The sequence below is a fragment of the Ascidiella aspersa genome, chromosome 3, assembly GCF_963924565.1.
Source record: "Ascidiella aspersa chromosome 3, kaAscAspe10.2, whole genome shotgun sequence".
Lineage (NCBI taxonomy): Eukaryota > Metazoa > Chordata > Ascidiacea > Phlebobranchia > Ascidiidae > Ascidiella > Ascidiella aspersa.
In genome coordinates, this window is record NC_139449.1 from 13,181,783 (window position 1) to 13,208,691 (window position 26,909).

A 26,909-nucleotide genomic window follows, 5' to 3' on the forward strand; every position below is an offset into this window, starting at 1 on the left:
TGTCCAATTTGTTGGTAGTGTAACTGGCACCACAAAATGGAATTTCCGTCCTTGCTTGTATTTGACCAGTGATTATAAACCTTTTTTATGCATTTGTCCATCAGTGATCACATCACATGTCCAACGAAGTTGTCTTAACATTTTTAGAGTTAAAATCTAATGAAAAAAGGCTTAATGCAACTTGATTTCAAGTATATTATACTGAACAGCATGTTAAGGGTATCAAACCACATTATTCCTAGACATTGCTTGGCATTTTAAGGTAGCGGTTGCCCCCCCACCCCTCCCCTGAACATATGAAAGTAGTCTTTTTAATACAAACTAAGTGTTACCACATATAAAGTTAACTTAATATTGTACTATACTTCTGGTTAATGTTACAGCTAAAGTTGTAGGACTGGTAATCTGTTATATGAGGCTTCAGGATTATGCCTTTAAATGAATGTAGGTGTTCGCTTTCTTTATGGTTTAACCAAGCATTTGCTGCCTTCAAAAGGTAATTTCCAGAGAATAACTCACCATAGAGCAATTTTTTGCTTAAATAACCAGAAAAGCATTACCTTTGTACATTTTAATGTTAACAATTTTGCTTCTAAAAATATTCTAATCACTTGAGGGAGTATCCCAAAATCCTAAAAAAGCCCCCCATTTTTAGTAAACGTTAATGACGTCATAGAAAAAAATTGGAAAACAAGGCTAAAAATGTGTGATTTATTTTGGTACATATATAGTTCCATTATTAGCAGCGCAGTTTCCTAAGTTCCATGCCCAGGAATACGCTAAATTTTCGCCACCTGCAAAGTAAACAAAGGATTTTTTTTTCGCGGGGGGTAGTATGCCACTTATCTGCATCGTAGCTGTGCGAAAGTCTGCTAACATCCAAGTTGCGGTTAAGGGAAAATAATTGCGTCCTTTGCACACTACTAAAATGTTGAAAAAATATGCTTATAGATAAAAAGCTTGGCCGTAACTATACTATGTCATAAAAATAGAGACTCGAAACACGCACGACAGTCAAAGTTTGGCCCCGAAGCTGTTTTAGTTAAAAATGCATTTGTTCCACCAAAATTAGCGCAGATGGCGATGCCCAAACTCTACATCTTTAACAAGTTAAAAGGAAGAAGGCTTAATTTAGTGTATTATGTAGGCCTACAGTTCTCATTTATTATGTCTACAATCTACATGAACTCCGGTTTCATTGCAAAATTATTTCTGCGTCCGGAACAAACTATTCTATTCGCTGATGTTTCGAAACGCTCGCTGATCAGGCAACCCAAACTTAGAGAAGGGCGCTCTGCGGCGAAAAATGTCCTGTGTCTACGGTCGACCCAGATGCAAACAAAAGACGAAAGGCAGCTTTTGTGTTTAACTATGGTATTGCATTACCGCAAGACGCTTGACCCAATAACATTATAAAACATTGCCACTTCGGACAGGGAGTCGAACCCTGACAAAAAAGGTATTACCTCTTACCAAAAGGAGGGGGTCAGGACCACCTGCAGTTTACACCCTCTGATACGCCACTGAATAATGAGTCATGGCCTTTTTTGCTTGACAAATCGGAATAAAATACGAAGCATCGGATATTCCTAAACTTACAATAGGGATGTCTGATGCTTGACGTTTTATTCCGATATCCGATATTTTTCACAAAAAAGTATCGCGATCCGATACCCAACGACGTCACAAATGTGCTCCAACAAGCAAATAAATGCAATAAAAACGTTCAAAGGGATTTGTGGTTACATCGACAACATTTGGTTAAGCGTTAATAAGTTCGTTTATCTTGTATTGTTGCTATTAGTTAGCATCGCTTAGTTAGATCGTAAATCATGGTTAAAATATTATATTAATTTGGAATCGGATCGGCACCTAACTCAGTCTAGTATCGGACGAGTCCAGATTCTGACAGTTGGCATCGGATATCGGCTGATAAAAAATGATCGTACATTCCTACTTGTAGCACACCTTCGGTGTAACGCAGACCTGTTTTCGCTGAAGCTGTATCTAATAATTAATTAATGTAATAAACTCGAATATTAGCAGCCTTACATTATATAATGAATTACCTTCTGTTGTGATATATATCAGGTGGCATAACAGCAAGCGTTCAGCTGAGTAAATAACTAGAGATAAACAACAAAGCTATGGGTTAGCTACGACTTGGGGGCGTTTAATATACAGTTTTGTCCTAGTGTTAATATATTTCGAGTTGTTGTGTTCAAGGCAAACGTTTTGGTCGCAGTGCAATACAATTTTACAAATGTTGTATACCCCTCTTCGCAATAAATGAATGTTCGCGATAAAGTAAAAGTGCAGAATTTACCCTACCGTCCTTTGAATTAATATTTTTTTTATTATTATAACCTACATATGATTTTGCGCCTTAATGTAGTCCTAGGATTATGCCTTTTGACACATAACAGACTAAAAAGGCCACTATTATTGTTCACGTAATTACAAAAGGCTTACAACCCTCATAAAAATGAGTTATGCCGGATAAACTTGTATCGGTATGTCACAAATTATTGGTAATTATTCAGTGAGAAAAAAATACGATCGCAGTTACATTAAATTTGTAATGTAGAAAGGTGTATTTTGTGACAAATCGAAAGCATTGGAAGTGTTTTTAAAGATTACCATAAAACCGAGATAGAAACAGGTTTCAGGCATATTACGTTTTTTGTTGCCCAACAACACCATGCTGCGGTAAAAAGGCACTCTCTTTTGCCTACTTTTGTAATTTTACAGCGGTAGTAATTAAAACGGCTGGCTCGGTTTGGCCGTAGTCTGACGAACTTCTTTCGACTTCAATGAAGTTTGCGTTTCATGCCTTCACCTCCTCACTGGGAGCCGCCTCGTCTTCAGCTGCTGGCGTTGCATAATCTCCTTTGTCTTTGTCGTGTTTATATTTTTTTGATTTCTTATGCTTACTGCTATGGCGTCCTTCATCGTCCTCGTGTTTTCTATAAACAAACCAAAGTTTAACCAGAAGATTTCTAACCTTAAAAAAATACAAATTATGCGGGTAACTCCACATTAACTTTGTCCGGCAGCCGCTTTAAAGAACGGAAAACAGCATTACTCGCATTTTACCAAAACATCCAAATACCTTCGTGATGACTTGTGTCGCGAAGGACTATCTTCCCGCCTTCGGCGACTGTCACGATCACGGTCACGATCACGGTCGCGATCACGATCCCGGTCTCTGTCACGATCCCTTTCACGTTCTCGATCCCTCGTTCTTTCACGATCGCGATCATATTCTCTTGTCCTGAGTTAAAACAAACAAAAATTATTTATTTAGAGACCTAAGAAAAGGAGGATTTTGAAACTACGCTCGAGGTGCGAAAATAACGTTGCAAATACATACTTTAGGGCGGGGATGTCAAACATGCAGCCTAATCCCCGTCCTAATATTTTCAGAATATATTTTGGTTATTTTTGTATATATACTTGAATACTATAAGGCTGATTTGCTACTAACATATTTTCTTGTTTTAAAATCCAAACACATCAAAAAATCGTAGCGCCTTCGGTAAACGGAGGTCCTAACGGTTGTTTTTTAGAACGTGTAATTTTCAGCGCTTGAAATTGAATTGCTCCTAAGTTTTAAGCCCCAGGGTTTACTAAATTAAATTTCAAGGACACCAGACTGACAAAAAAACGTACAATACTCAGTACATTAGTTATCATGTAATCACAACTTTTTAAGTTATCATGTTATGACAAACTACCTTTCCCTGTAATCATCTCTGAATTCTGATCGTCTCGAGTATCGATCGCGGTCTCTGTCATGATCCCTCCGTGACGCACGATGTCTTCCTTCCTCGTCACTTGGGTAGTTGTCATCAGATTGTCTTTAAATAAAAATATTATCATTCAACATTTTTTTAAATAAAAAAATCCGCCTATGTGTGAATAGAGAAAAACAAACTATTCTAGTTGCTATAATTTTAAAAGATAAAATATTTTATTTAAAATATCACTATCAATATCTGAATTTTTCGAATTGACTCCGGTTTGATCATTTTTTATCATTGTTTGATTTGTATTAAAACGTTTTCTAAGGTTATAGTACTTACCTGATTTGCGAATCTGATCTATTCCTTTGATGGTCATCATTATCTTCAGGATTAAAGAATGGCTGTTGTACCGATTGTTGACCAGGGACAATATAGGAGCCAGGTGGGCGCAGGAATGATGACCCACTAACTGGGGGTAACTGAATAAACTCAGTTCCAGGGGGGTGAATCCCAGGAGGTAAAAGTCCACCTGTTAATTATAAGAGTTACATCGATAAAGGCAAAACACAAAAAAATTATACAAAAAAACATCAGAAGCATACCAGGTGGCGGGAAACCTGGAATAGGAAGACCTGAAAAACAAATGACATGTAAAATATTAAAAAGTACAATTAAGGTCAAATTAAACGGTCTTACCTATAGGTATTGAAGGTGGAGGTTTGCTTGGATCAAAGTGAATCGGTGGAGGTGGGCCGTTTACAGATGGAGGTGCGATATACAATGGAGCTCTAGATCACCATAAAAACAAGGGCGGTTTATGACATTGCTATTGTAAAAAATTAAGCATACAGTAAAATATTTTTTGAAATCCTAGGAATTTACCAAACAAACCGTATGTACAGGTTGTGAAGTGTTTAGTTTCTACCAAGACAAGTATAAGAATTAGAGATTGACCAATATGATATTTTGGACTGTTACCGATAACTATTTTTAATGTTTTGGCCAAATTACCCTGATTCCAATTTTTGTATATAAATTATACAGTGCCTAGGATATGGTAATAATTAAAATTAATTAAAAATAAAATGCAAAGAACATACATATCTAACTATTTAATAATACAACTCTCTTTTAGTATGTTAACTTCACACAATGCTAAACTCTTGTAAAGCAAACGCTAAGTTAAATCAGTCAGCAATGAAGATCAAACAAGTGAATGCGAATCTATATACTAGTGATGTGGGACAAAAAAGATCAGAGCCAATACCTGATCTTATCATAGGTCTTAGTATATATTCTAGGCTGTTACTTGTTATGTTTGTTGAATTGAAAACTAGTTAATATAGGCAATGAGCATTTAAGAAAAATTAGGCTCAAGAGTTTTTTTCATTAAAAATAAATATTTTTGTCATGTTTTTTTGTTAAATTTATGAAATTATTCCGACACTTTTGTTATTACTGGTTTGTTATTTAATGTTTACCTATACAAATCAAAATGCTTTGATAGATATTGATAATATTTTGCCATGTTTTTGCAACATCTGATTAACTTTATTGCGCCTGGAAACAACCCATAACCGTTTATTGTAGATACAGCTTTTCGTATTTTAAATGACTGCAACTTCGGTTGCAATCACTCAGGGTCGTCGTAAAGTAATGATTTTTTAAGTGAGTGTGAAGGGTTTACAACCATCACACTGGGGAGAGACTTTAAGCTATTTTGTTCGTTTTAATTAGTGAAAATCATTTTATTGAGTAAAAATGCTTTTATATAACTTACATAAGAAACACAATAACAGTGAATCAGTGATTATTGGTTTCTACTCACGAAGTTGGTGGAACTATTGGAGGCATTGAAATATTTGGAACAGCTGCCGACTTAGGAGTGTTGTTAATAATAGGTGCAGGTTGGTGGAGTTTCAGTTGATTAAGGATGTCCTCACTTCTCCGTGAAACTTGTAAGGTTGAAATTGATCTGACGGTATTTTCAAACCTTTTTGGTGTCGGTGGAGTTAATTTGTTCTTTTTTTCAAAGTTTGCCAAAATGCTATTGACAGTAGATGTAAGACGATCCTGACAAGGGGTAAAAAAAAATTATAAATTGCCAACTTTACTGGTTATAAATCATGATAAAAGACAGTCAATACATTGCTTGGTGTTGATGTGTTGGATTGGTGCACACTGCCAACATAGGTATCACCTTCTCGCAACTTTTTTTGTTTTTCGCAGTAGCACTTCCATGTGACTTCATTGAAGCCATAGTTGAAATAATCAGATATATCAGCACCTTCAATAAACAAGTCAAGAATAAACCAGTGTCAAAAGCATAATCAAGACAAAGAAAAATATATATATATATTCATAGAAATGTCATGGCAGTTAGAATAAATCTGTTTTCCCTGAATCCGAATTGATCTTGGATAGGTGTAACGAACTACTATATTGCAAACAGCCTTAAAACCAGTGGTTCTCAATTTTTGACTTACCACCCTTAAAAACAACGAAACCCTGTTATTTTGCTTCTGACAAAAACCCTCTTTATTGTGCTTCAAAACAAATATCTCAAATACAAATCAAAAAGAACAGAAAAATACAATCAGCATAGCATCTAATATTTTATTTTATTGTGCAGCTATCAGGGATGTTTTTTGTTAAGTGAAGCATGAACATAAAACATCAAAACTTGGCATCATGAAACCAGTAACCTTGTGCATGATAGTAACAGTGTACAAATGTGCCACTAAAATCAAATAACTATTTTTAAGGAGATTACAGTAAAGCATTTGCACATGGTAGGAAAAAAATTAGAAAAGGGTATATTTTATTTTGTTTAGATAAGGGCTGGCTAGATCACAGTTATTGTATGTAATTGTAGATATGTTTAACTGGTCAACTTGATAATTTAACTGGTCAACTTGGTTGATTCTATTTTTTTTAAGTTGTTTGTGGTAACATCATGCAGCAAGCAATGATGCAATGGTTGTTTCTCTACTTGCTTCCCGCTGAGCTGTGTAGCTCAGTTGGTAGAACAACATTCTTGCTATGAGCAAAGCTTAAAGTTTGGAGTTTAACACAGTTGCTAACTTAAGAATCATTGATGTAACTGTTGGTGGGTGTAAAATGTTAAATAACACATTACCCTATGAACAAAACAAACAATACTAAGATTTCTAAAATAGGCTGTGATGATTAGTCACATTTGTTCGAAGCAGAAAAAAAACAACTCTCTATATTTAGAAACTTTTGAAATTAACAGAGAAAGGTAATCTGCTACTGATTTCATATCAGTCTGAAAAAAGTAAAAACAAAAGGTTGACCACCTCAGCCCTGGGCACTTATATGTGTGAGCACTTCGCTCAATGTTTTTTTCGGCTCCAGTCCAAAATATAGGGCACCTGCCCACATGGGATAACTGAGCGACAATATAAAACTAAAATATATACATACATACCTTGTATGTATTGACTGCTAAATTATTATTAAGACTACCCAGTCACATTATACATATTGCTCAGAAAAAAATTATATTGCGTTTGCGGATAACATTATCAAATTAACTAAACTTAAACTTACCAGGTTTTCGCCATGGTTTGTCTTCTAAAAGATCTAAGTTGACATCTATTACGGCTTGACCATTAATGTTTCCTTGAGCAGTTAAATCGATACCCTTCCCAACACTTGATTTTTGAGTTCCCACCACTTGCACAGGATTTCGGTAGTAACTGCGGCTGCTTGACCCTGGCAAAGTTCCAGTACTTTCCTGATTTCCTCCTGGGCCCGTCATTATTGCTCCAATCGTCACCTTATAATAACAAAGATTATATAAAAAACCTAAAGGCTTATTTAGAACATTAAATTTAGTCATGCAACATTCACTAGTTTGTTGGTACTTGGGTATTTATTTCTAAAACAGTGGTTCCAAACTTTTTGTTCTTGTGACCCTCTTTTCTGTTTTAAAATTCGTTTCCAATTCTGCAGTTGATTTTGGGTAATTGCAGGCTGGCAGAATCTTGCCAGCCTTCTGGTGACAATCATTTTTGGCGAAAATTCTTCGACTTTTGGTCGGGTCCCTAAACCTTAATGATGTGTTTGCCTGAGGAATCTATGAACCTTGCCATGTTTTGGCGATAAACAAGGCTATTAATAAGTAAATTAGACAACAAAAAAACAAACTCTGTGACATTAAGTCATTAGCAAGTACACAAGGGACATGTGAAGGTACAACCTGGGACCTGGGGATGTACTTACATGTTTGCTTTTCTTGCTTTAAAAGTGTTACATAGATAGCTGTTTTCAGGCAAACCTGTGTGAAAACGTGCTGCTCAAAACCAGATTGAAAAGCACGAAAAAATATTCTTTGGATAAACTTCCAATTTATATTGCTTGAAATAATGATATTTATAATAAAATTGAATAGAAATGGTAACAGTCACAGTGCAACATGCCCCATAGTATGCATATTACCTTTGGGATAGATTTGCTGAAAAAAAAAAAGACACACAAACGTATTTAAACAATCAAAAATATACTTTAGGTCTTAGGTGGAGAAGCATAGCCTTCTAGATCCTTAATATGCTGATGCAAATGTTATACCTGTACATTTAACAGGAATGGGGAATTCAACTCATTATACAGGAAATCAACTCAATATAGAAGTGTACTTGCCAATTCAAAGTAAAACTTCCAACACGTAACAATAGTATGATCAAAAGTGTGTACTTTTGAAAATAATAAACAGTCTATATGCCTTACACTGGCTTTTTCTCACCAAACAATGTGCTTCACACTACCATAACTTTTTTCAAAATGACACAAACAAAATTAATTTCTGCCAATTGTAGTATGTAATGTTATTACATATTTCCGCTGTTCAAAAATAGATGTGATTAAATATGTGTGGAAACAACCATAAGGTATTTTGTAAATTGGATGTTGGAAAAAAACTTTCAAAAAAATTTTTTTGAAAAATAAATAAATTTTTTTTTTTCAATTTTTTTTTTTTACTTAAATTTTTTTTTGCACCAATTTCTTCGGTTTTCTGGCTGATTCTTCGGCCGACATAGTCGCCAAGTCGCCAGCATTCTGCCATACTGGGTAATTGTAACCAACATAATTTTTTTTGTTTTACAGCGGATGGGAGCACCTGACCTAACTGTACAAAGGTGAGTGGCAAGTTTAGATAAAGCCTGTGCTCATTGTTATTTTATGTAATGCGGCTAGGGATGTTCAAAGTGGAATCCCAGGGGATTCTAGAAGTTTAGGTTTCGAATCTAGAATATAGATTCCAGAATATTGAATCCTAATATATTTTTATTAAACTATTTAACCTCGATTTTGTTGGGGGCAGGGATTAATCCTAAAATAACTTAAACGCCAGAATATTGAATCTTAATATATTTTTATTAAACTATTTAACCTCGATTTTGTTTGGGGCAGGGATTAATCCTAAAATACCTTACACAGGCCAACAATCACAGCAATAAATCCCAAAACAATTTGCTAACATTCTTAACAAATTTTATTTGAAGCAGTTGGATTAACTGTAATACATGTTCACTGTCCAGGTTGTTGCCGAACTTTTTACCAACATTGTGAGTACAACCGTACAATGCAACACTACACAAAAAACTATTTTAAGCTCTTTAGCAATTCGGTCCTGTTTCTAAAATATATAGATTTTTTTTATTTTTTTGACGAACCGAATTTGCTTTTCACCAATACTTGACGACTAAGATGTGCATAACCTTGCTAAATATTGGCCTAAAGTTTTGACCTCAAGTAACCTGTAGCGCATTTTGTCCAAGGCCAGCACGTTTTACGAGGGAATGTTACTTTTGCAACTTAACACATTAAGAAAATTACGACCTCTGCACCTGGCATTACATGTTAGTCATTTGCCCAGTAATGCTTAGTCGACACTTGATTATTAGGCAAAGGCAAGACGCGACATTATCGCCCAAAATACGCTTTGTTTATGTAGTTATACATTACAGTTTACACAGTTTGGGAGGAAATGATGCAGCCTACACATGGCCCCTCCTGTTATGGCGTTAAGTCCACTCTTGGACGACGAGTCTATCTGTTGGTTATTCGAATGCTGTCCGGACAAATGAACCAAAATAATAGGGCTGCCTACATGAAAGAAGAAGTCACAACTGTTCAAATAAATTTCTTTAGAATGGAAAACATTTGGGTAATTATTATTTTATTACATTACACGCATGTTAGCAAAGTATTTAGCCATTAATTGCTGTCACTGTAGGTCCTGTAGGGTGTATTATAACCCCCCCTGTTTAACCACACAAAATTCAAGGAAAATTCAAAGCCAATAGTGATTAAGCAAATCAACACTCTTTAACCTGTGCAATGCTGGGTGTTTCATCTAGTATTCAAAAAATCACAATGTATTTTCTTATTTGTTACAAAAATACCAATAATATAGTAGTAAATCAATAAACAAAAAAAGTTTCAAAGATAAAAAAGAAAAAGAAAACTGACAAAAACACACAAAGTTTCAAGTTTCGAAAATATGTTAAACTTAAAATATATTTTTTTATACTTTTATGCATTAACAATTTAAATTACCTGCACATCATCATCTGAATCTGAATCATCTCCTTCCGCCTTTTCTGTATCTTGAGGAGCAGATGCTGCTGGAGCAGGTGTGTCCTTGTTTTCTCCTTCTACTACTTTGTCCTCATTGTTCTTGCTTTCTTCAGTTGCATTTGTCCCTGTTTGAAAGCCAGGTCTACTTATTTATTTTTTTAAACAAGACAAGTCCTAAACAATGTTCATTGTTCTGCAACTTCATGGACAGCAGTTTTGTACCTTTTACCATTTACATTATTTGACAATTATTTCCATTTTTGTTTGTTTCAAACTACTTATACACAATCAACAAATACGCATACCAACACATAATTAGGTAAAACATAGAAATCCAAAACCATGTTATCTCACATAAAACACCGAAAATGGAATTGTCTTTTTTTGACTAGTTGAACCTTGAAACTAAGCTGTCTGAATATGACACAAGTTTGAAACAAATGTACAAAAACAAAAGCTAATTTACAAATAAAGAGAATGAAGCATAAGTGATTTCTGATTTTCCCATTTAAAGGAGTTAGTTTAAACCTGGCATAGTTGGACTGTAATGCAATAAATTGGTTCTTTACTTTTTATCTAATTGCATTATTTAGTAAAACATTATATACTAATGTTGATTTTTGTTAAATTAAAATTACCATTTTCCACAGGATTTTTTTCAGGTTCATCATTATTTTGTTCAGTGATGGGCTCAGTTGTTTCCATTTTCCTAAAAAAAGTGATATATTTAAAAACATTTTAGCAAATTCTAAAATTTTTGACAAAAATTTTACTTTTTTTGCCAAGTAAAAAATCATCCTACTCAATATTATTAATATTTACATTTTGATAGATGTTAAAGCATATTTCAGTACTCACTCTGGTTCTTTCTGTTCAACTTTTGGTACAGCTTTTGAACCTGTTAAAAAAAAAAAAAAAAAAATTATAGTTAAACAGAGGGTGACAGGCTGCCAATGCAATTTATCTGGGTTGCCACCATTCTCTGTTATTTTTTGACTATTTATATGTAAATGTATTCTATGAAGTCAACAAAACAATAAGTTTTTGGCACTTTCTTAAATTAATTTTATTACACCTTTTCATGTTAATCATGGATGATTCTGCATGGATCAAAATTAAAAAAATCAAACGAATCCATTTTTTTACAATTTACATGAATGGTTTACTGTCATTTGAAAGAATCCTGGGTTTATCCCCGAATAACAGGTGTGATAATAAAATGATGCAAAAAATTCATTTAAATTTTTATAAAGCTCGCCCAGACCTTTTTCAGAAAAAGGCAAGGGTTGTCAACCATCAGGGTTGCGGAGTTGGACTCGGGTCTCAACGGAGTCGGTTTATTTTGCTGCAGTCGGACTCTAGCAAGACCACGTAAAACAAATCGAGTCCCGAGTCCAACGTGTGCATGTGCAGTACCAAATTTGAAACCGTTAAGGCGGCAAAGTATAAGTTGTGGAGTGTAATTAGCAAATGGTGAAATATTGTTACACTATGTATTGCGGGTGGATCAATTATGACACCCATATGAGTGGATTGCAGAATATTCGCCCTTAATTACAGTAATGTGTAAAAAAAAGCTGTAGAGTCCGAGTCGGGCTCGGGCGAAATCTTACATTTGACCAGAGTCGACCTTGGTTTATTATTTTGGCCGGAGTCGGACTATACTTATTTTTAACCAAGACCACTGGTACATAATTTAACAAGATATGCATATATACTTAGAAGTAGATAATATATTTGGTCTCAGCACTATAATAAATTTAGTTTTAGTAATACAACATGAAGGAGTTAACTTACCTTCATCTCCATAAAGCCAATCATCTTCATCTGCATCGGCCATTTCAGAAAGACTTTGTCAGTCTTACTTAAATAATTAAGACCAAATAAATTATTTCTTAAGAAATGCAACACCCTTATAAACACAAAGCAACATTAACTTCATATAAATATCTTTACAATACAAAAGTGTTTAGTGGTCAAGTTGTGATAATTTTCAATTAAATCAAAATGAACAAATATTACTATGTTAATTACAATATATTGGAAAACAGGACAGACATGCTTACATGTTAAATAAGTTTTAGTAATATTTTTTTAACACAAATTACATATACGCCAGTTTAAGACAGGTTTTTGATTGATCACATAACTTGACAAGATACCAATAAAATGAATGTAATTGCACATTTCTTAGCTTAAATCAGTGGTTCTTACACTGTGTGCCTCCAGAGACTCTTAAATTGCAGTGGAATTTTGTATTACATTGCTGTCAAGTATGAAAGAATTGAATGTACATTATACAATACATTCTATAATAATTGTTAATACTGGTGTTTTTGTGGCTTTGTCAATTTTTTAGTGCCCAAAAGCAAGCAAAGTGTAAAAACCACTATTTTTAAAAAGTCTTCAGTCTATGTGCTTGTATCATTCAAACAAAGTTGGTTGATCATGCGGTCAACACTAGCAGTTAATTGAGGTATATCTTTGGATGGTGTAATTTTGGATAAAGATTTGTGACAAGAGCTTTGATTGGCAATGGGCCAGACACTTTCATACTTGGATAAAATCATCTTTGCTGCCCATGTTGCATAATGCTTGTTATTTTTTCCCTTATTTTCACCCTTTGAAGATGTTAATCCACCGGCAGTAAGAAGTAGCCCATACAAAGCTCTCATATTGGTATTGCTACTAAGTTTTACAGCCTGGGCAAAATATCTTCTAGCTATTTCCAGGTTTTCAGTACCACCAATACTATATACAATTTCTGCATATCTCTGATGGTATAAATGGTTGAAGGGATTAGAAAGTATAAGTTCTTCAAAACAAAATGCAGCTTTTTTATAATCCATTTCCTTTATATATAGCTCAGATAACTCCATCCATGCTTCATGATCAGACATAAAATCTTGCAAGTACTTGGTTAGCTCTTGAATAATGATATCTGTGGTAACACCACGCGACTTTAACAGAGAAATTTTCCGCTTTTTAATAGATGCATCCGTTTCATTACTTTTTGACAATTTTTCGTAGACCTTGAGGGCTTCATCAAAATTACATTTAGCCTCCAAACCCATAGCACTTAGTTTTTGCACGCGTGAACTATCAGGAAACTTTTCTTTTAATTTTTCCAAGCACATATTGGCAACATCCATTCTGTTGATATCCAATGCAGCAATATACACCTGTTCGCATACAAGCCATAGTTCATCTTGCAATTTAGATGAATAATCCCGAAGCAATTTTTCACCAAGTTTAACTACTTGTTCACTGTCACGCACAGACATTCCTCTCCAGTCCCTCAATGTCTGACATGTTTCATCAAAATTAAGGCCCATGACTTTATTTATTTAAGCAACACAGACTTAGTTATAAGACTAGACGCTGGAGAACGTTTCTGTTGGATAAAAGTAAGTTTTAACGTTTAAACTTATACTGATTAAATAATTTCTAAACAAAATAAAGGAAACTATTAACAATAAAATCGAAGTAGTTTAAAGCAATATATATTCACTAATAGGTAAATGTTTAGCAGTAAGAGGCAGGAGAATAGCCAAAAGCACTTTCTGAGGCTATTTACCTCTGAATATAAACTATTCAAACAGATTCTTTCTTTGTCTTGCATATTGCACTGTAAACTTATGATGATGCGATAAAGCACTGTAAACTTATGATGATGCGATAAAGCACTGTAAACTTATGATGATGCGATAAAAGCACAAGTGTTTTATTTATTTGGGATGCAGTTCAAATTATTTTCACAGTGCACTTTTGAAAGGTTGAAAAAAACTCGCGGGTGCACTTGTCAAACTTTCCACAGTGGAATTTGAGAAATAAAAGGCAAATTAAATTTAACAATACAACCACCCAACCCCATTGTGGTAAGTATGGATAGTGCACACGGTAGTTTTTTTCAACCTTTCAAAAGTGCACATCAAAAAAAATCTGAACTGCACCACAAACAGTACTACCCTCGTGCAGCATATGTTTACAGTGCAAGGCAGAGTGCATGGAAAAATCATAAATGCACCTATAATTTTTACCCCCGAGGTACACTTTTTTTACCTTTGTTGCATCCGGTCACCCGGATGTTTTTCGGCCGTGCACCCTCAAGATCTCATCGAGATCTGCTGTACTTTCTAGACTGGCCCAAACCCAAATGCAGCAAGCTGAACCCAAACAAATAAACAATCACTAATGAATATAATGTGTCCTGCGTAAACACCACTTCCATTAATAAATATGCTTCATTTGGCCTAACAAAACGTTTGACTTTTAACAAACAGTAAATACTATACACATACTAAATACTAATGGATTTAAGACAGGGAGTTAACTAACAAACTAAATTACAGTTACAAGTTTGCAAACGTAATTTAATAATTTTCCTGAAGAAAAAGCCGAAAGATGGTGGTATTTTAGAAATTCTATGATAAAGGGTAAAAAATCATGTTTGTCATAAAGATACTAAATTATATTATTGGAAGCAACTTTTTCCTCAAATGGCACATTCAAACCATACAAGGCAAGGTCTTTTTGGTAAATGTCGTAAATTAGTTTCTTAGTCATGTTGTTTGCACAATTTTTGGCGCTGGTCTAGAATCCTAACACAGTTATGAAACCAACGCACAATGTTTGGGTTAGGGTGCGAGTTAGCGTTTGGGTGTGGGTGGGTCAAGTATTATTATATTAATTATTTAATAATAATACTTGACACACCTTAACTCAAACGCTAACCCGCACCCTAATCCAAATAATGTGCGTTGTGGTAGGATTCTAGACCAGCGCCCATTTTTTGACTACGCAGGAACATTTTTTGAAATGTTACTGCTTAATCATCTTGCTACAACCAATATGGCAAAATTAAAACAGCGAATCATGCGCGTTAACTACACGCGCGAGAAAGCATGATAGCATTTTTTTTTCTCTAAAACCTAAACAATTTAATTTTATTGCCTGTGAACAACAATAAGTGTTTCCCGATAATATTTTCACTGAGAGGTATGAATCAAAAATGTTTGCGGAGATATTGCACAACATTGATTTTTCGACTTCTTTGCAACAATTATTACTAAGGAAAGGTTTTAACAGAGGTAAAAGTTCAATAATGTTCTTAGCGGAACGATAAAAAATGTTACTAACTAGAAATTATGAACATTTTTTATAGGTGTCGCCACAAGTCACGTTATAACAGGTAGTCTAAAACAGGTAACCTTGGGAAATCTGAGGATATCGTTCGATTTAGTGCACAAGCATTTAACTGAAATCCTAGTTTACATACAATCACTGAAAAAAGGACATGGCTTGGTATACCGGTTTGCTGTATAGCCTTATAGCCAAGGTTACCATACCGAGCTTATTTCTAAGATTGCAGTGTCTTAGAAAATACTAATGTGCTTATTTCTAAAAAAAGTGCTTGTTTTTGAGTTATGTGCTTAGTTTGTCTTATTTTAGAATTTTTTAAGCCTCAATATAGTGTTTACTATACAATTTTGGAAAACCCTGACCAAATACGTCACCGAAATTTCGCCAATTCAACCAAATAAACTATTGTTTTTAGCTTTGTGCGATTAAGCTGCTTTAAGGTTCATTTAGCGCAGAGAACAACAAGTGTATTTGACAGTATTGTATTTAGGTGCCTCCCCACAACGAAATCCTGGATCCGCCCCAAGTTATAAAAATCGTGCTTATTTTTCGTAGTAGCGTGCCTATTTTTGGTCTTAGCTGATGGTAACCCTGCTTATACCTCAAAAAATTAAGTGACGCCGTTTCGGATTCCGACTATTTCACAAATGGTAAATTTATATACCAGATCTAGGGTTTTGTTCTAGTTTAAGAAGGGAAACTCTCCCTGTCGCTTGTCTTTTGTTATGAGAGCAGCATCATGGACTTATAACAAAATAATTTTTTTTAAATAAATCTGAAAATTGTATTTTTAACTTTAACGACTAATCGGCACAGCAACTACAACAAACGGTGCGTAGGCCTAAAAGGGATGTCCGATCCATGATTATGGATCCAACGCAGTGAATTCTGTCTCTAAAAGGCCAATTTAATAAAAGATAGTAGGCCAAGTTAACAACTAGAGGTGACTATATAGACTTTTATGGTTAAATCAAATTTAGTTTATTAACTTAGAAAATTACCTTTAAACGTTTCAATTTTGTCTATTTCGTTTGTTTAAAGATAGTAATGACGTCATTTGGTATTGCACCGAGACGCAATACGTTTTGTCCAAAATATCGGGTATCGGTATCAAAATGGAATATTAAGTAATGGACATCCTTAGCGTAAGTAAGGCGACGCAAAAAAACTGTAATGAAACTCTTAAAATTATTAATTTCATCTTTTTTAATAAATATTTCGCACGACAAACACCAAGCAAATTTTCTCCGTCTAAAATAAACTATGTACGGATGTTCGCATAATGTCGCACAAAAGGACGAATTAGTCTATCAAATATTATCCGATGTATGGCGACAAATTAACGTTTTTTTAGTTGATTATTGTAGTAATTTTGTGCTGCCTGACAGTTATGAATTTAGACAAGAATTCATCGTAGCTTCACACCAATGACAAGCAAATCTTTCATTCAATGTATTCAGTTGACTAGTAGTAAATGGCATATTGAGTTTACATCGTTATGCACTTACAAGCGTTCGCAAAATGTCACATATAATAGCCGGACGTAGAATTGTCTTAAGGCGTCGTAATGGTTTCACTTACATTTGAGTGAATCGTTATCTTACATTTTAGTTGACCATATGTTGAATTTGTATGGCCGACAGTTGATGTTATTTTATCACTTAATATCGACGTCACATCGAATGTATAGCATATCTCAGGTCTGACTAGTTTACGGGGTTCAGGACTTTTTTTAACGCAGAACCCGTAAGTGTTTTTTGTTCGCCTGAAACAGTAACTTTTAAAGATGACGTTTCTTTATTTTTTTCAATTATGCAGCAAGATTTCTATTAGCCTTCATGGGCCCCGTAAAACTAGTCCACGTAAGAGGTCGACGCCTCGACGGACCGCAGTTTGGACTAGTCAATGACATGTTATGTTTTTGCACGATAATACTTTCGCATAAACGTGCGTATCTACTCGATTTTTAGGTCATTTGGTCATGCAGGGAAGATTTTGCACTCGCCCGCTCATCAATGCAAGTGCAATTCGGTCCAGGCGAGTCCTGATTAACACCAACTCGCCCGACAGGCGAGCGCCCTTAAAGCAACAATAGGTTACTGTTTGTTGACCTACTGAAGGTATTGATTTATTAATCCGTAACAAATTATGTTTATTTTGTAACGACTGTTGGCCAACCATTTCGTATAATCGTTTACTCACTGTATACTTTTTCTCTACTACAACAAATTGACTAAGGCGCAAAAGTTGCTAGATGCGTTCAATATTTGAATGAACAATAGAACTGTCTCATGGAGTAGGAAATAGTTATTTTTTGCTGAGTTTATTTTTGCATCTTATGTGTTTAATGTTATTTTCCAGAAGAGAATTTGCGCTGTGGAAATCACATAACAAAAGCTCACTAAATAATTGGTTTGACAGATTGAACGCTTTTTGCGTCTTATAACGACCGCATTAGTACCAGGTGATTGTTTGAAAGTAAAAGTTGCGTTGACCTTTCGGCGGCTGTAGGGCGCTACACTTGACTAACATAGACTATAAACCAGGTTTTCTCAACCTTTTCAGCATACGGACCGGTCCAGTTTCAAAACAAATTTAGCGGACCGGTGGACCTCAAGAATCAAAATCAACCCAAAATTTTTGTTGTAGCCTACTTTTGAACAGTTGCAGCATTGTGACGTACAATGAAGTCCAAAGAATATCATTAACTCTATTTACGTCACAATGCTGCAAATTACGGAGCTGGCGAAGTTCAAAATTTGATGGATAAGCCTTCAACATCTTGAATTTTGCAATTGAGATATCAAATTTTACTATATTTGCGGACCGGCGGTTGAGAACCACTGCTATAAACTACCAGGGAAGTTCCCATAATCGCGTTTTCCTTTATGCACTGATTTTGTTTGGTGTATTGCAAGGCACCGCTTGATTCGCATATTGTTTCACTTTCTCTCCTTGCTATGCGAACCTAACACACGTGTAAATTTTCTTAAGGTGGTTAAAAATTTTGCCAAAACTTTAAAATAGTATAGGTGATAAAATGTTATAAATTCTTAAAAATACCTTATAAAAGGCTTTTGAATTTATTCAACACATAATATATATTTGAAAAAAAGCTTTCAATATTTACATTATCAGCGAGTAGTATATAGATCAACATCTTCTTGCAAACTTTGTCCATGATCTGATACTTCTGGTGTTGTTATGTTATTTTTATTTTCAATAGTGTTAGGCAATAATTTTAAAATGGTTGATTGTGTTTCTTTACTTGACTTGGACTTAAGTTCAGTATTATCTTTGTCCACTTTTACGATTCCTTGTTCTCCAACCATATAAACCTACATAAACAACATCTATCACTATTAAACTTGAAATTCACTTGAATTTTCTAAAATCTTACTGTAAATTTGTCTAAACATTGGTGTCCTACAAAATCTATATACCTTATCAAATTCTAAAATAAGGAAACCTATATAACTTTAGTAGTTAACAGTCACCAACAAAAGAGTGTTGACAGTATAATTATGTACCTTTTCTTCTATTTCTTTAGGAGGTGGCAACACCGCGGCTTCATCCTTAGATTGCTGATAAGATTCTGATATGTATTTAACTAGTTTCTTTGCATTGGAATAGGCAGCAGTTGATGTATTGTAAGTGGTCTTTGTCATCTTGCTAGACAGAGCATAGGCTTGGTAGGGATAACATGCAGCAGCAGCAATGCCCAATGTAGTGATTGGAATCAACCGCTTATACCAGACTTTAACAGATTTTGATTTGTAGGACAATAATATGCCACCTCCTAGACCAGCAGCCATCATGCCACACTTAAGTCTTGCTTCCGTAGTGGTTGAATACCGCTTTAGGTCAGCATAAGTCTGCAGCACTTGCTCATACTTTTGCTTAACCTCACTGATTAAAGACATTGCAGAATCTCCAAATCCGGTCGGCGAATTAACATTTTCAGCAAAATAAGTGTGTTCTTGTTTACACATAGGATTATAAATTGACAGATCACTTATTTTTATTCTTGTCATGATTAACGTTTTGAACTAGTTTTGACACCTTTAATGAAAACAATAAATTAGAAAATTTAAGCATTTATAAATTAGAAATTGTTTTTATCTAATAAAAGGTAAACTCCCATTTTATTCATTGACAAAAGCTATTTATTTTAACATCTTATCATAAAATTGTAAGGTAAAGACATTCTTGACCTGAAATCAGTAATTTGACAAAAAAATCCATTTGGTCTACAATTTTTCAAAACTATTTAAAACAGGTGTTTACTATAGTAAAAACATCAAACAAAACAATAAAACTCTTCTTGAATTTAAAACTTTTTTTGAACTGGTCTAGAATCCTACCACATTAATTGTAACACTAACAAAACGAGTGGTACAAGTTGAAGTTGCAAGGAAGGCATAAATATGTAAAAATAAATATAATAGTAATACTTGACCTACCCAAACACAAATGATAACTCTCACCATAGCTGAAATATTGTCAGCAATATAAACCCCCCAGACAAAAATAATTCTGTGGTAGAATTCTAGACCAGCGCCAAAATGTTTAACCAACCTTCACCCCAAGTTAATTTGCATTTCATGGCAATTTTCGTTGAGATCTCAGCCCTCCGGTAAAACCCCGAAAAAATCTGAACTACACCCGAAATATGTAAACGCTTGTGCGGAATACGTTTACAAAGCGCATCGGAAAATCATAAAGTGCACCCGCGGTGCACTTTTTTGACCTTTGTTGCACCCGGTCACCCGGATTTTTTCGGCCGTGCACCCGCGAGATCTCGTCGAGATGTGCCATACTTTCCAGCAGTGATGATCGGTATGTCATCGAATCAGTTTGAAGCCGATAAAATGATACCTGATGTTAGATTAGCCATAAACTATGGAAAAACTTTGACCAAAAGTTAAGTTCAGGGCAGGATAAAGTATGACGTAATGTTCAATGCAGCCATTAGTAACGATAAAAACATTTACGTATTTTTTGGCATCTATTGACCTAGGAGAATAAATAAAATAATACTTGACCCAACCCAAATGCTAAGTTGCACCCTAACCCAAGTAAATAGCTGCAGTGCACACTGCACATTACGTCATACCTTTTTTGCCTGGGATATATAGTTTTGTACTTTTATATACCCACCACTTGGTCGAAGTAATTTTCACAAATTATACCTTAAGTTCAATACTTTTTGGAATTTTGAGCGCAGTGTAATATCATTGGACAAATTTAGGAAACGTGGTTTGATTTCTATGGTATTACGATGACGCAATAGAGCTGCTGTTTTTCTTGGGGTTACTTATTTTATGTTTACCAGTTAAAATATGTGTGTTCAGTTAGCAGTTACTGGATCAAATTTAGTAAGTTATTATTATCAAACTCCGTAAATACAAAATGTGTTGAATCGACAATCTATAAATTCATGTCAATGTAACGTACGGTACTTGGAAAGTCAATGTAACGTTGACGCATGTCTGTTTGTACTTGTGGTTATGGCGTGTTCGCCTGGTAAAGTGTTAAATATTTCACCTCGATATCATTTTCATTGCTGCGCCGACTTGACAAATCCAGCCGGCATTCTGACTTAGTTATTTCCCACAGCAGGCGCTCGCTCTTGTGCTATAGAGTTTTCCGCCGTTGCTGGAAAAAGGAGAGTTACAGACACAACGAAATGCACGCCTTACTTGCGGTTGCGAGACCCTGTTTGTACCGTGCTTTGAGCTGTTTTAATGAAAGCGGAGTTATGCTGAATATTTCGAATGTACAATTAATTTATAAGCGACCTGACAGTACGCCCTTTGAAATGCAACGGCAGTTTGTTTTAGTGGAGTCAGATAGCACGGTGGTCAATGTCTCCCCCTGATTTAATTTACATTCGAAAATCCACCGTAAAATCAAAATACCTTTATATGGTTTAAGTAGCCATAAATTTCATTTTAAACGGTACGATGAGACGCACGGTGCTTTTGGACTGAAATTATTTTATCAAAATGGTTTACGACATAACAATAAACATAATTCAAATTAAAAAATGCTGCTGCATTGTTAAAATAATTATAAAAATAAAGTTTGAGAGGAGCATTGTCAAGTGCACTCCCATCCCTGGTGCGGTTAGTGACGAACAAGGCGAACGATTTAACAAAAACATTTAAGCTACGAAAGTACGTCACAAGAATTTTACAATGACGGAATGATTTAAAAGTCCTGCCGGTAAAATATACAAAACCAAGTAATTTTCTCCACATTATAAAGACCATGTACGGTATCACAGCTGTGTAGGCTAACTATACGTTCCGATTTAGGTAGGACAGTCGCGATTTTGGGGGCTTTGTCACGGCGTCCCGGTTGCTCCAAAAATATCTTGCTTTCTAGTCAGCAAACATTTTTCTTACAACATACATCGATGCATTCCGCTGTGTTTAGTCCAGTAGTTCTTAACCTTTTTTCAGCCTCGCCCCCCTTTGGTAATTTTCTCATGCCTTGCGCCCCCCTATGAAAATATTTCGACATTTTGCAATTAAATATCACTAAGAAAACAGGAAAATAGTGATAGGTGTTGTTGGTCGCGCGAAGCGCGAAAAATTTTGAGTTTTATTTGGTCGAATTGGCTAAACTGCAACCGAAGAGGCGTTTCGCATTGGGCACACAACAAATTGCGCGAGCTCGACACATTGATTTTATCGAGCCGATTTTGCCGAACGTGTTGCGAGGGCATTTACTCCACAGTTGTAAGAGTTGTATGATGTCGAGCGCTGCATGCTTCCAAATTAATCGCTAGCATGCTTCCAAATTAATCTAGTACAGTGGTTCCCAACCTGGGGGTTGCGATATAAAAAAACCTAAAGGCCAGAATAAAGCCTATCCTTTTTATCTAACTCCGAAGCTCACCGCAAACTTCATCACTAACTCCCCTAATATTTTTAAACCCAATTTAATTTCTAAACCCACCCTAGCCTCAAACAGGGGCAAACTATCCGCAGCCGACTTTAAGCCCCCAAAACAGTAGTCCTCACAAATGTATTGTTTTAAATGCCATTTTCTGGCAAAACAAATTCGATGATACCTTGGAAATTTCATGGGCTGGAAAAAAAACTAAATACAGATTTGGGAACAGCGCAAAAGCTACACCTGAAATGAAAATATTTGCCTTCTCATTGAGAAAATAAAGTAAAAATTCGTTGACGAGTGTTTTACCGATTTTGTAATGGTAAAACCCAAAGAGATTTAAACCAAATCTGCTTTGAAAACACTTTGCTAGTATTTTTTTAATAATAAAAAAATAATAAGAAATAATAATAAATTGTTTTAATAATAAGAAACAACATATGGTAACCGCTGAATATAATTTTTGAAAGTTTATAATATATCCCTTATAAAATTATTAAAAATTGCATCCATTATTTTATTTTTACTTGTTTACTAAAACAAAAGTGAACGCCAAAAGTGTTAACATATTTTTAACATGCTCCATTGGTAATTATTATTTTAAATGGAGCATTTTTTTGTATTAGTGTTATAGCTCTGTATCGAAAATAATAATTTTTATTTTGCTATTAAATTCTGTAGGTGTGGATGGTAAACGCGAGCAAATTAAATTATTTTACATAACATATTAACATGACGATGCTGTATTTTAGCGTCAACAAACTTTTTTGCGTAAAAGCCCGAGCCGCAGGTCTAAGTCAATGCACAATATTGTGCTAAAGGTGCGGGTTAGCTTTTAGGCTCAGGTGGGTCAAGTATTATTATTATGTTTATTCTTCTATATTTATTTCTATCTTGCAATTTCATTTTTGACAACTCGTTTTATCACTGAAAAAATGTGGTAGGATTGTAGACCAGCGCTGCAAAAAAAAATTTGTAGGATTGTAATCCAAAGTACTTATTCAAAATTTATGCTATTCAAATAGACGAATTTAAACTGTTTAAGAGTAATTTTGGTATTGGGCGCAACTTAGGGGGTACATTTTTTGACCTTTGATGAACCCTTTCAACCTAAAATTTCGGCTGTGCATCACAGAGATCTTATTAAGATCTGCCTTACTTTCAAACTGGCGCTTATATCGCATTAGTATTGGAAAATACCTAGAAACTACCACTTGGCATTGGGTATCGGGCTATCGGCTCTTATCTGATATCATTAAACATCTCTACGTATAATCAAAAATGTAAAGCAATATTCGGCGCTGGTCTAGAATCCTACCACAGCAAGCATTATTTTGGTGAGGTTGCGGCTTAGTGTTTGGGTTTAGGTGGGTCAAGTATTATTAGATAAAAAAAATAATAGTACTTGACCCATCCACACCCAAACGCTAACTCGCACCCTAACGTAAATTTTGTGCGTTGAACTGTGGTAGGATTCTAGACAAGCACCCGATATTCAATTAACCTTTCAACATCTAGCATGCAGTATGAGACTGGCACATGACTGAATTATATAGCCATGAAAATAATTTTGGCTCCTGAAAAAAGGCCTTCACTTTGCTTGTTAGCCTAAATGTTAGATTATAGGCTCAAATCTAAAATCTGCAATAAGTTAAGGGGCTTCTGGTCAAAATGGCAGTTTTGGATGTTGCACAGACAAAAAGTTTAGCTTTAAGTTGTTCAGCTGTAATAAAGTTAATCATAAATTTGCACTACAGGGTGGTAAATGGGAGTGTGACCGAAAAACTGAATGTGTGACTTAAGCACCAGTATAAGCACCTGGCACAGTTATGTAACTAGGCAACTAAAATATATTATTAAAATGTTTGGATTTCATGCCATTGTGTATCAAATAAAAGTGAAATGACTGATTTCATTTTACTCCTTTTAGCTTATAAAAAGATTAAAAATGTTTGCTCTTCGCGTTGGTGTTCTTCAAAAGCTAAGCTTTCAATTTCGAGGTCTGGTGGCAATAAACCAAAGATCATACCATGAGAAAGTAATCGATCATTATGAAAACCCCCGTAATGTTGGAACCTTGAACAAAAAGTCCCAGTCTGTTGGAACTGGTTTGGTTGGAGCTCCAGCTTGTGGTGACGTGATGCGACTTCAGATAGAAGTTGATGATGATGGGAAGATAACAAATGCAAAGTTCAAGACCTTTGGATGTGGCTCTGCGATTGCGTCAAGCTCTCTTGCAACAGAATGGATCAAAGGTATGAGTATTGGTGAAGCTGGAGAAATTAAGAACACCCACATTGCCAAAGAGCTTTCACTTCCACCTGTCAAGTTACACTGCTCCATGTTGGCTGAGGATGCAATAAAGGCAGCCATAAAGGACTATAAAATAAAAAATGACACAAAGAAATAAAGTTGCAAAGCTCTTTTTGTATTTATTTTTCTTTCTTCACGTTTTGCCATTGTATATAGTGCATTGTAAAATAACTTAGTAAAAAAAAAGGTGTTTGTTTGGCATAAATTTACATGGTTATGGAAAAAAATAATAATTGTCATAGAATTCAGTTTTTGTACCTTATTAAAGCAATAATCTCTCCCTCAATATTGACATTGATGATTTTTATTACATTTATGATTTTTTTATTTTATATTGTTTTTTTTTTAATAATTTAGTCAGTTAGTGGCCCTTTTTATTAGGAACCAACTCATTGGAAAACAATTTCTAACTTAACGCTCTCGTCAACGCCATTTGATCAAAGACATGCTTTGTATTGTGGCAACTTTTTTATTATTTTAGTTTGGTAAAGGTATTGCATGCATGGTTGGTTTATTTATTGTAAATTGTTGTATTTTCTCCTTAAAAGCCAGTCAAGCAATTGTTCAAGTAATTGTTTTAAACAATTTTTACCAATTTTATTTGCCTAACAAAACAGTAATATTATTAGCTAGTATAGGCCACGGAATGTATACAACTAATATCAATGAAACTATTGGGCTTTGTGTGATGTTAGTAAAGTTTTTTTAACGTATTCCAATAAAAATATGACTCAAACCCAACAACCTGGTCCAAGCTGTTTGCATTAAAATAATATACAGTTGTGTGCAAATTGATAGTCCGAAATTTTAAAACGCACAAAACTTTTGTTTTTTACATTTTTTTTCTTTATTTTTACAATATCTATCATAATTCATAACCCAATAATAATAGTGTGACCACCTTGATTCTTTAGCAGCTCTTCTTCACAATTTGGCTCTGATTAGACAGGCATTGTGCAATTTTCTTAAACTGTACTTCGGTTCTCTGTACCAAAATTGATTAATAGCTCTGAGCTTGGTTTTTGTACTATAGCGGTGTTTGTTGAAAATAAGAGTTCGAAATTTACCCTATTTTTACGATAGGATTTGTTTCAGGCTATTTCCTGGCAAATTTGAAACATTTATTTCCAATTCTTGGAAAACTTTTTTTTCCTTGGCAGCAGGGTCAGTTAAAAATTACCCGAGTAAAAAAAGGTTAAAAAATGAACCCTAGTCCGGCCAAATGTTTGACTTTGTCTACAGCCGGTACTTCACTCGTTTACATAACTAAAATAAGGTGGATATTTAGAAATCAAGTTTGATGAGTGTCATAGAATTCATCTAACCATCATAGGATTCATGTAAATCAGTGGTTCTCAACCTCTATGCTTTGTGGCCCCTTTTGGATAGGCTCTTAACTCTCGTGGCCCCCCTGCTCATAAAAATGCCTAGCATTGTACTAAACGTGTTTTCACTTGTTTTACTTGTCGTTTTACAATGGAATGCTTATTTTGCAACTTAACGCCCTTTAAGGAAATATCTGTACCTGGCGTTACACGTTAGTTGCTTGCCCAACTGCATTTGACGGACACCTAATGATTTGGCGAAGGTTATCGGCCAGTAATTAGTCGCCGAAAAAAAAACGCCAACGCCGCATATATTGCTGCATTTGAAGCAGCAGCGCAGTGATTGTTTCGCCACAGCGATAGGCTGCGTTAATCCAAATTTTCGCGATAAAACGAATAAATTATATTGTTTTCAGTTACCCGATATAAACGGAAGAACTTATATAATACTATGACCTAGGTCCTAGGTTAAGAGTTATGCCCGTGGCCCCCCAATCACCGCTCCGGGGCCGAGGGCCACGGTTGAGAAACCCTGATCTAAATGCATTGTTGGAAAATTGTCCACAATGTGCTATTCCACCTTTGCAATTTACAGTTTGCGGTCTTAAATTCGCTACTGGGCACGTCGAAATCGGCACTCTGGCAGTCCTACTCGAGTCTGACTACAGCAAAACAAGTCTGTCCGACTTCGCAGCGCTGATTTCTTTACTTGCTTGACTGCATGTTGTGACGCAAGTTATGCTGCAATGTTCCTCAAAAAAGTGCAGTTTAATCAAACAGTAAATAAAAACATCCCTAGTCGAAATGTTCTGTGGTCGTCTTAACTTTTCTTGTGTTGGCCTTTACTTTCGCTACACCGAAATACTTGCTATGT

General features: G+C 35.0%; 3 protein-coding genes across 3 annotated transcripts; all 3 read right to left on the minus strand.

The window, feature by feature from the left end:
• Positions 1–400: 400 nt before the first annotated feature.
• On the minus strand, positions 401–12,268 carry LOC146160281 (uncharacterized). Its single transcript, XM_083383574.1, has 13 exons — positions 12,150–12,268; positions 11,211–11,250; positions 10,991–11,061; positions 10,332–10,477; positions 7,320–7,548; positions 5,894–6,033; positions 5,575–5,819; positions 4,443–4,534; positions 4,349–4,378; positions 4,086–4,275; positions 3,738–3,860; positions 3,113–3,274; positions 401–2,966 (listed from the first exon to the last, which is right to left on the minus strand). Exons 1-13 carry the CDS (start codon positions 12,190–12,192, stop codon positions 2,828–2,830), a joined length of 1,650 nt encoding a protein of 549 aa, XP_083239700.1. The 5' UTR covers positions 12,193–12,268; the 3' UTR covers positions 401–2,827.
• A 15-nt stretch (positions 12,269–12,283) lies between these two features.
• Positions 12,284–13,702, minus strand: LOC146160282 (ER membrane protein complex subunit 2-like). The gene has a single exon (XM_083383575.1). It carries the CDS (start codon positions 13,685–13,687, stop codon positions 12,764–12,766), a length of 924 nt encoding a protein of 307 aa, XP_083239701.1. The 5' UTR covers positions 13,688–13,702; the 3' UTR covers positions 12,284–12,763.
• A 4,874-nt stretch (positions 13,703–18,576) lies between these two features.
• LOC146160283 (uncharacterized) lies at positions 18,577–19,553 on the minus strand. Its single transcript, XM_083384005.1, has 2 exons — positions 19,025–19,553; positions 18,577–18,832 (listed from the first exon to the last, which is right to left on the minus strand). Exons 1-2 carry the CDS (start codon positions 19,526–19,528, stop codon positions 18,629–18,631), a joined length of 708 nt encoding a protein of 235 aa, XP_083240131.1. The 5' UTR covers positions 19,529–19,553; the 3' UTR covers positions 18,577–18,628.
• Between the last annotated feature and the right edge of the window lie 7,356 nt (positions 19,554–26,909).

Excerpts from the sequence above, each read along its gene's own strand:
- LOC146160281 (XM_083383574.1), bottom strand. The coding sequence starts at position 12,192 with ATGGCCGATGCAGATGAAGATGATTGGCTTTATGGAGATGAAG. Across the intron at positions 5,820-5,893 it reads ACACATCAACACCAAGCAAT|GATCGTCTTACATCTACTGT; the intron begins GTATTGACTGTC and ends ACCCCTTGTCAG. Across the intron at positions 4,379-4,442 it reads TCCACCTTCAATACCTATAG|GTCTTCCTATTCCAGGTTTC; the intron begins GTAAGACCGTTT and ends TTTGTTTTTCAG.
- LOC146160282 (XM_083383575.1), bottom strand. The coding sequence starts at position 13,687 with ATGGGCCTTAATTTTGATGAAACATGTCAGACATTGAGGGACTGGAGA.
- LOC146160283 (XM_083384005.1), bottom strand. The coding sequence starts at position 19,528 with ATGACAAGAATAAAAATAAGTGATCTGTCAATTTATAATCCTATGTGT. Across the intron at positions 18,833-19,024 it reads CTAAAGAAATAGAAGAAAAG|GTTTATATGGTTGGAGAACA; the intron begins GTACATAATTAT and ends TTGTTTATGTAG.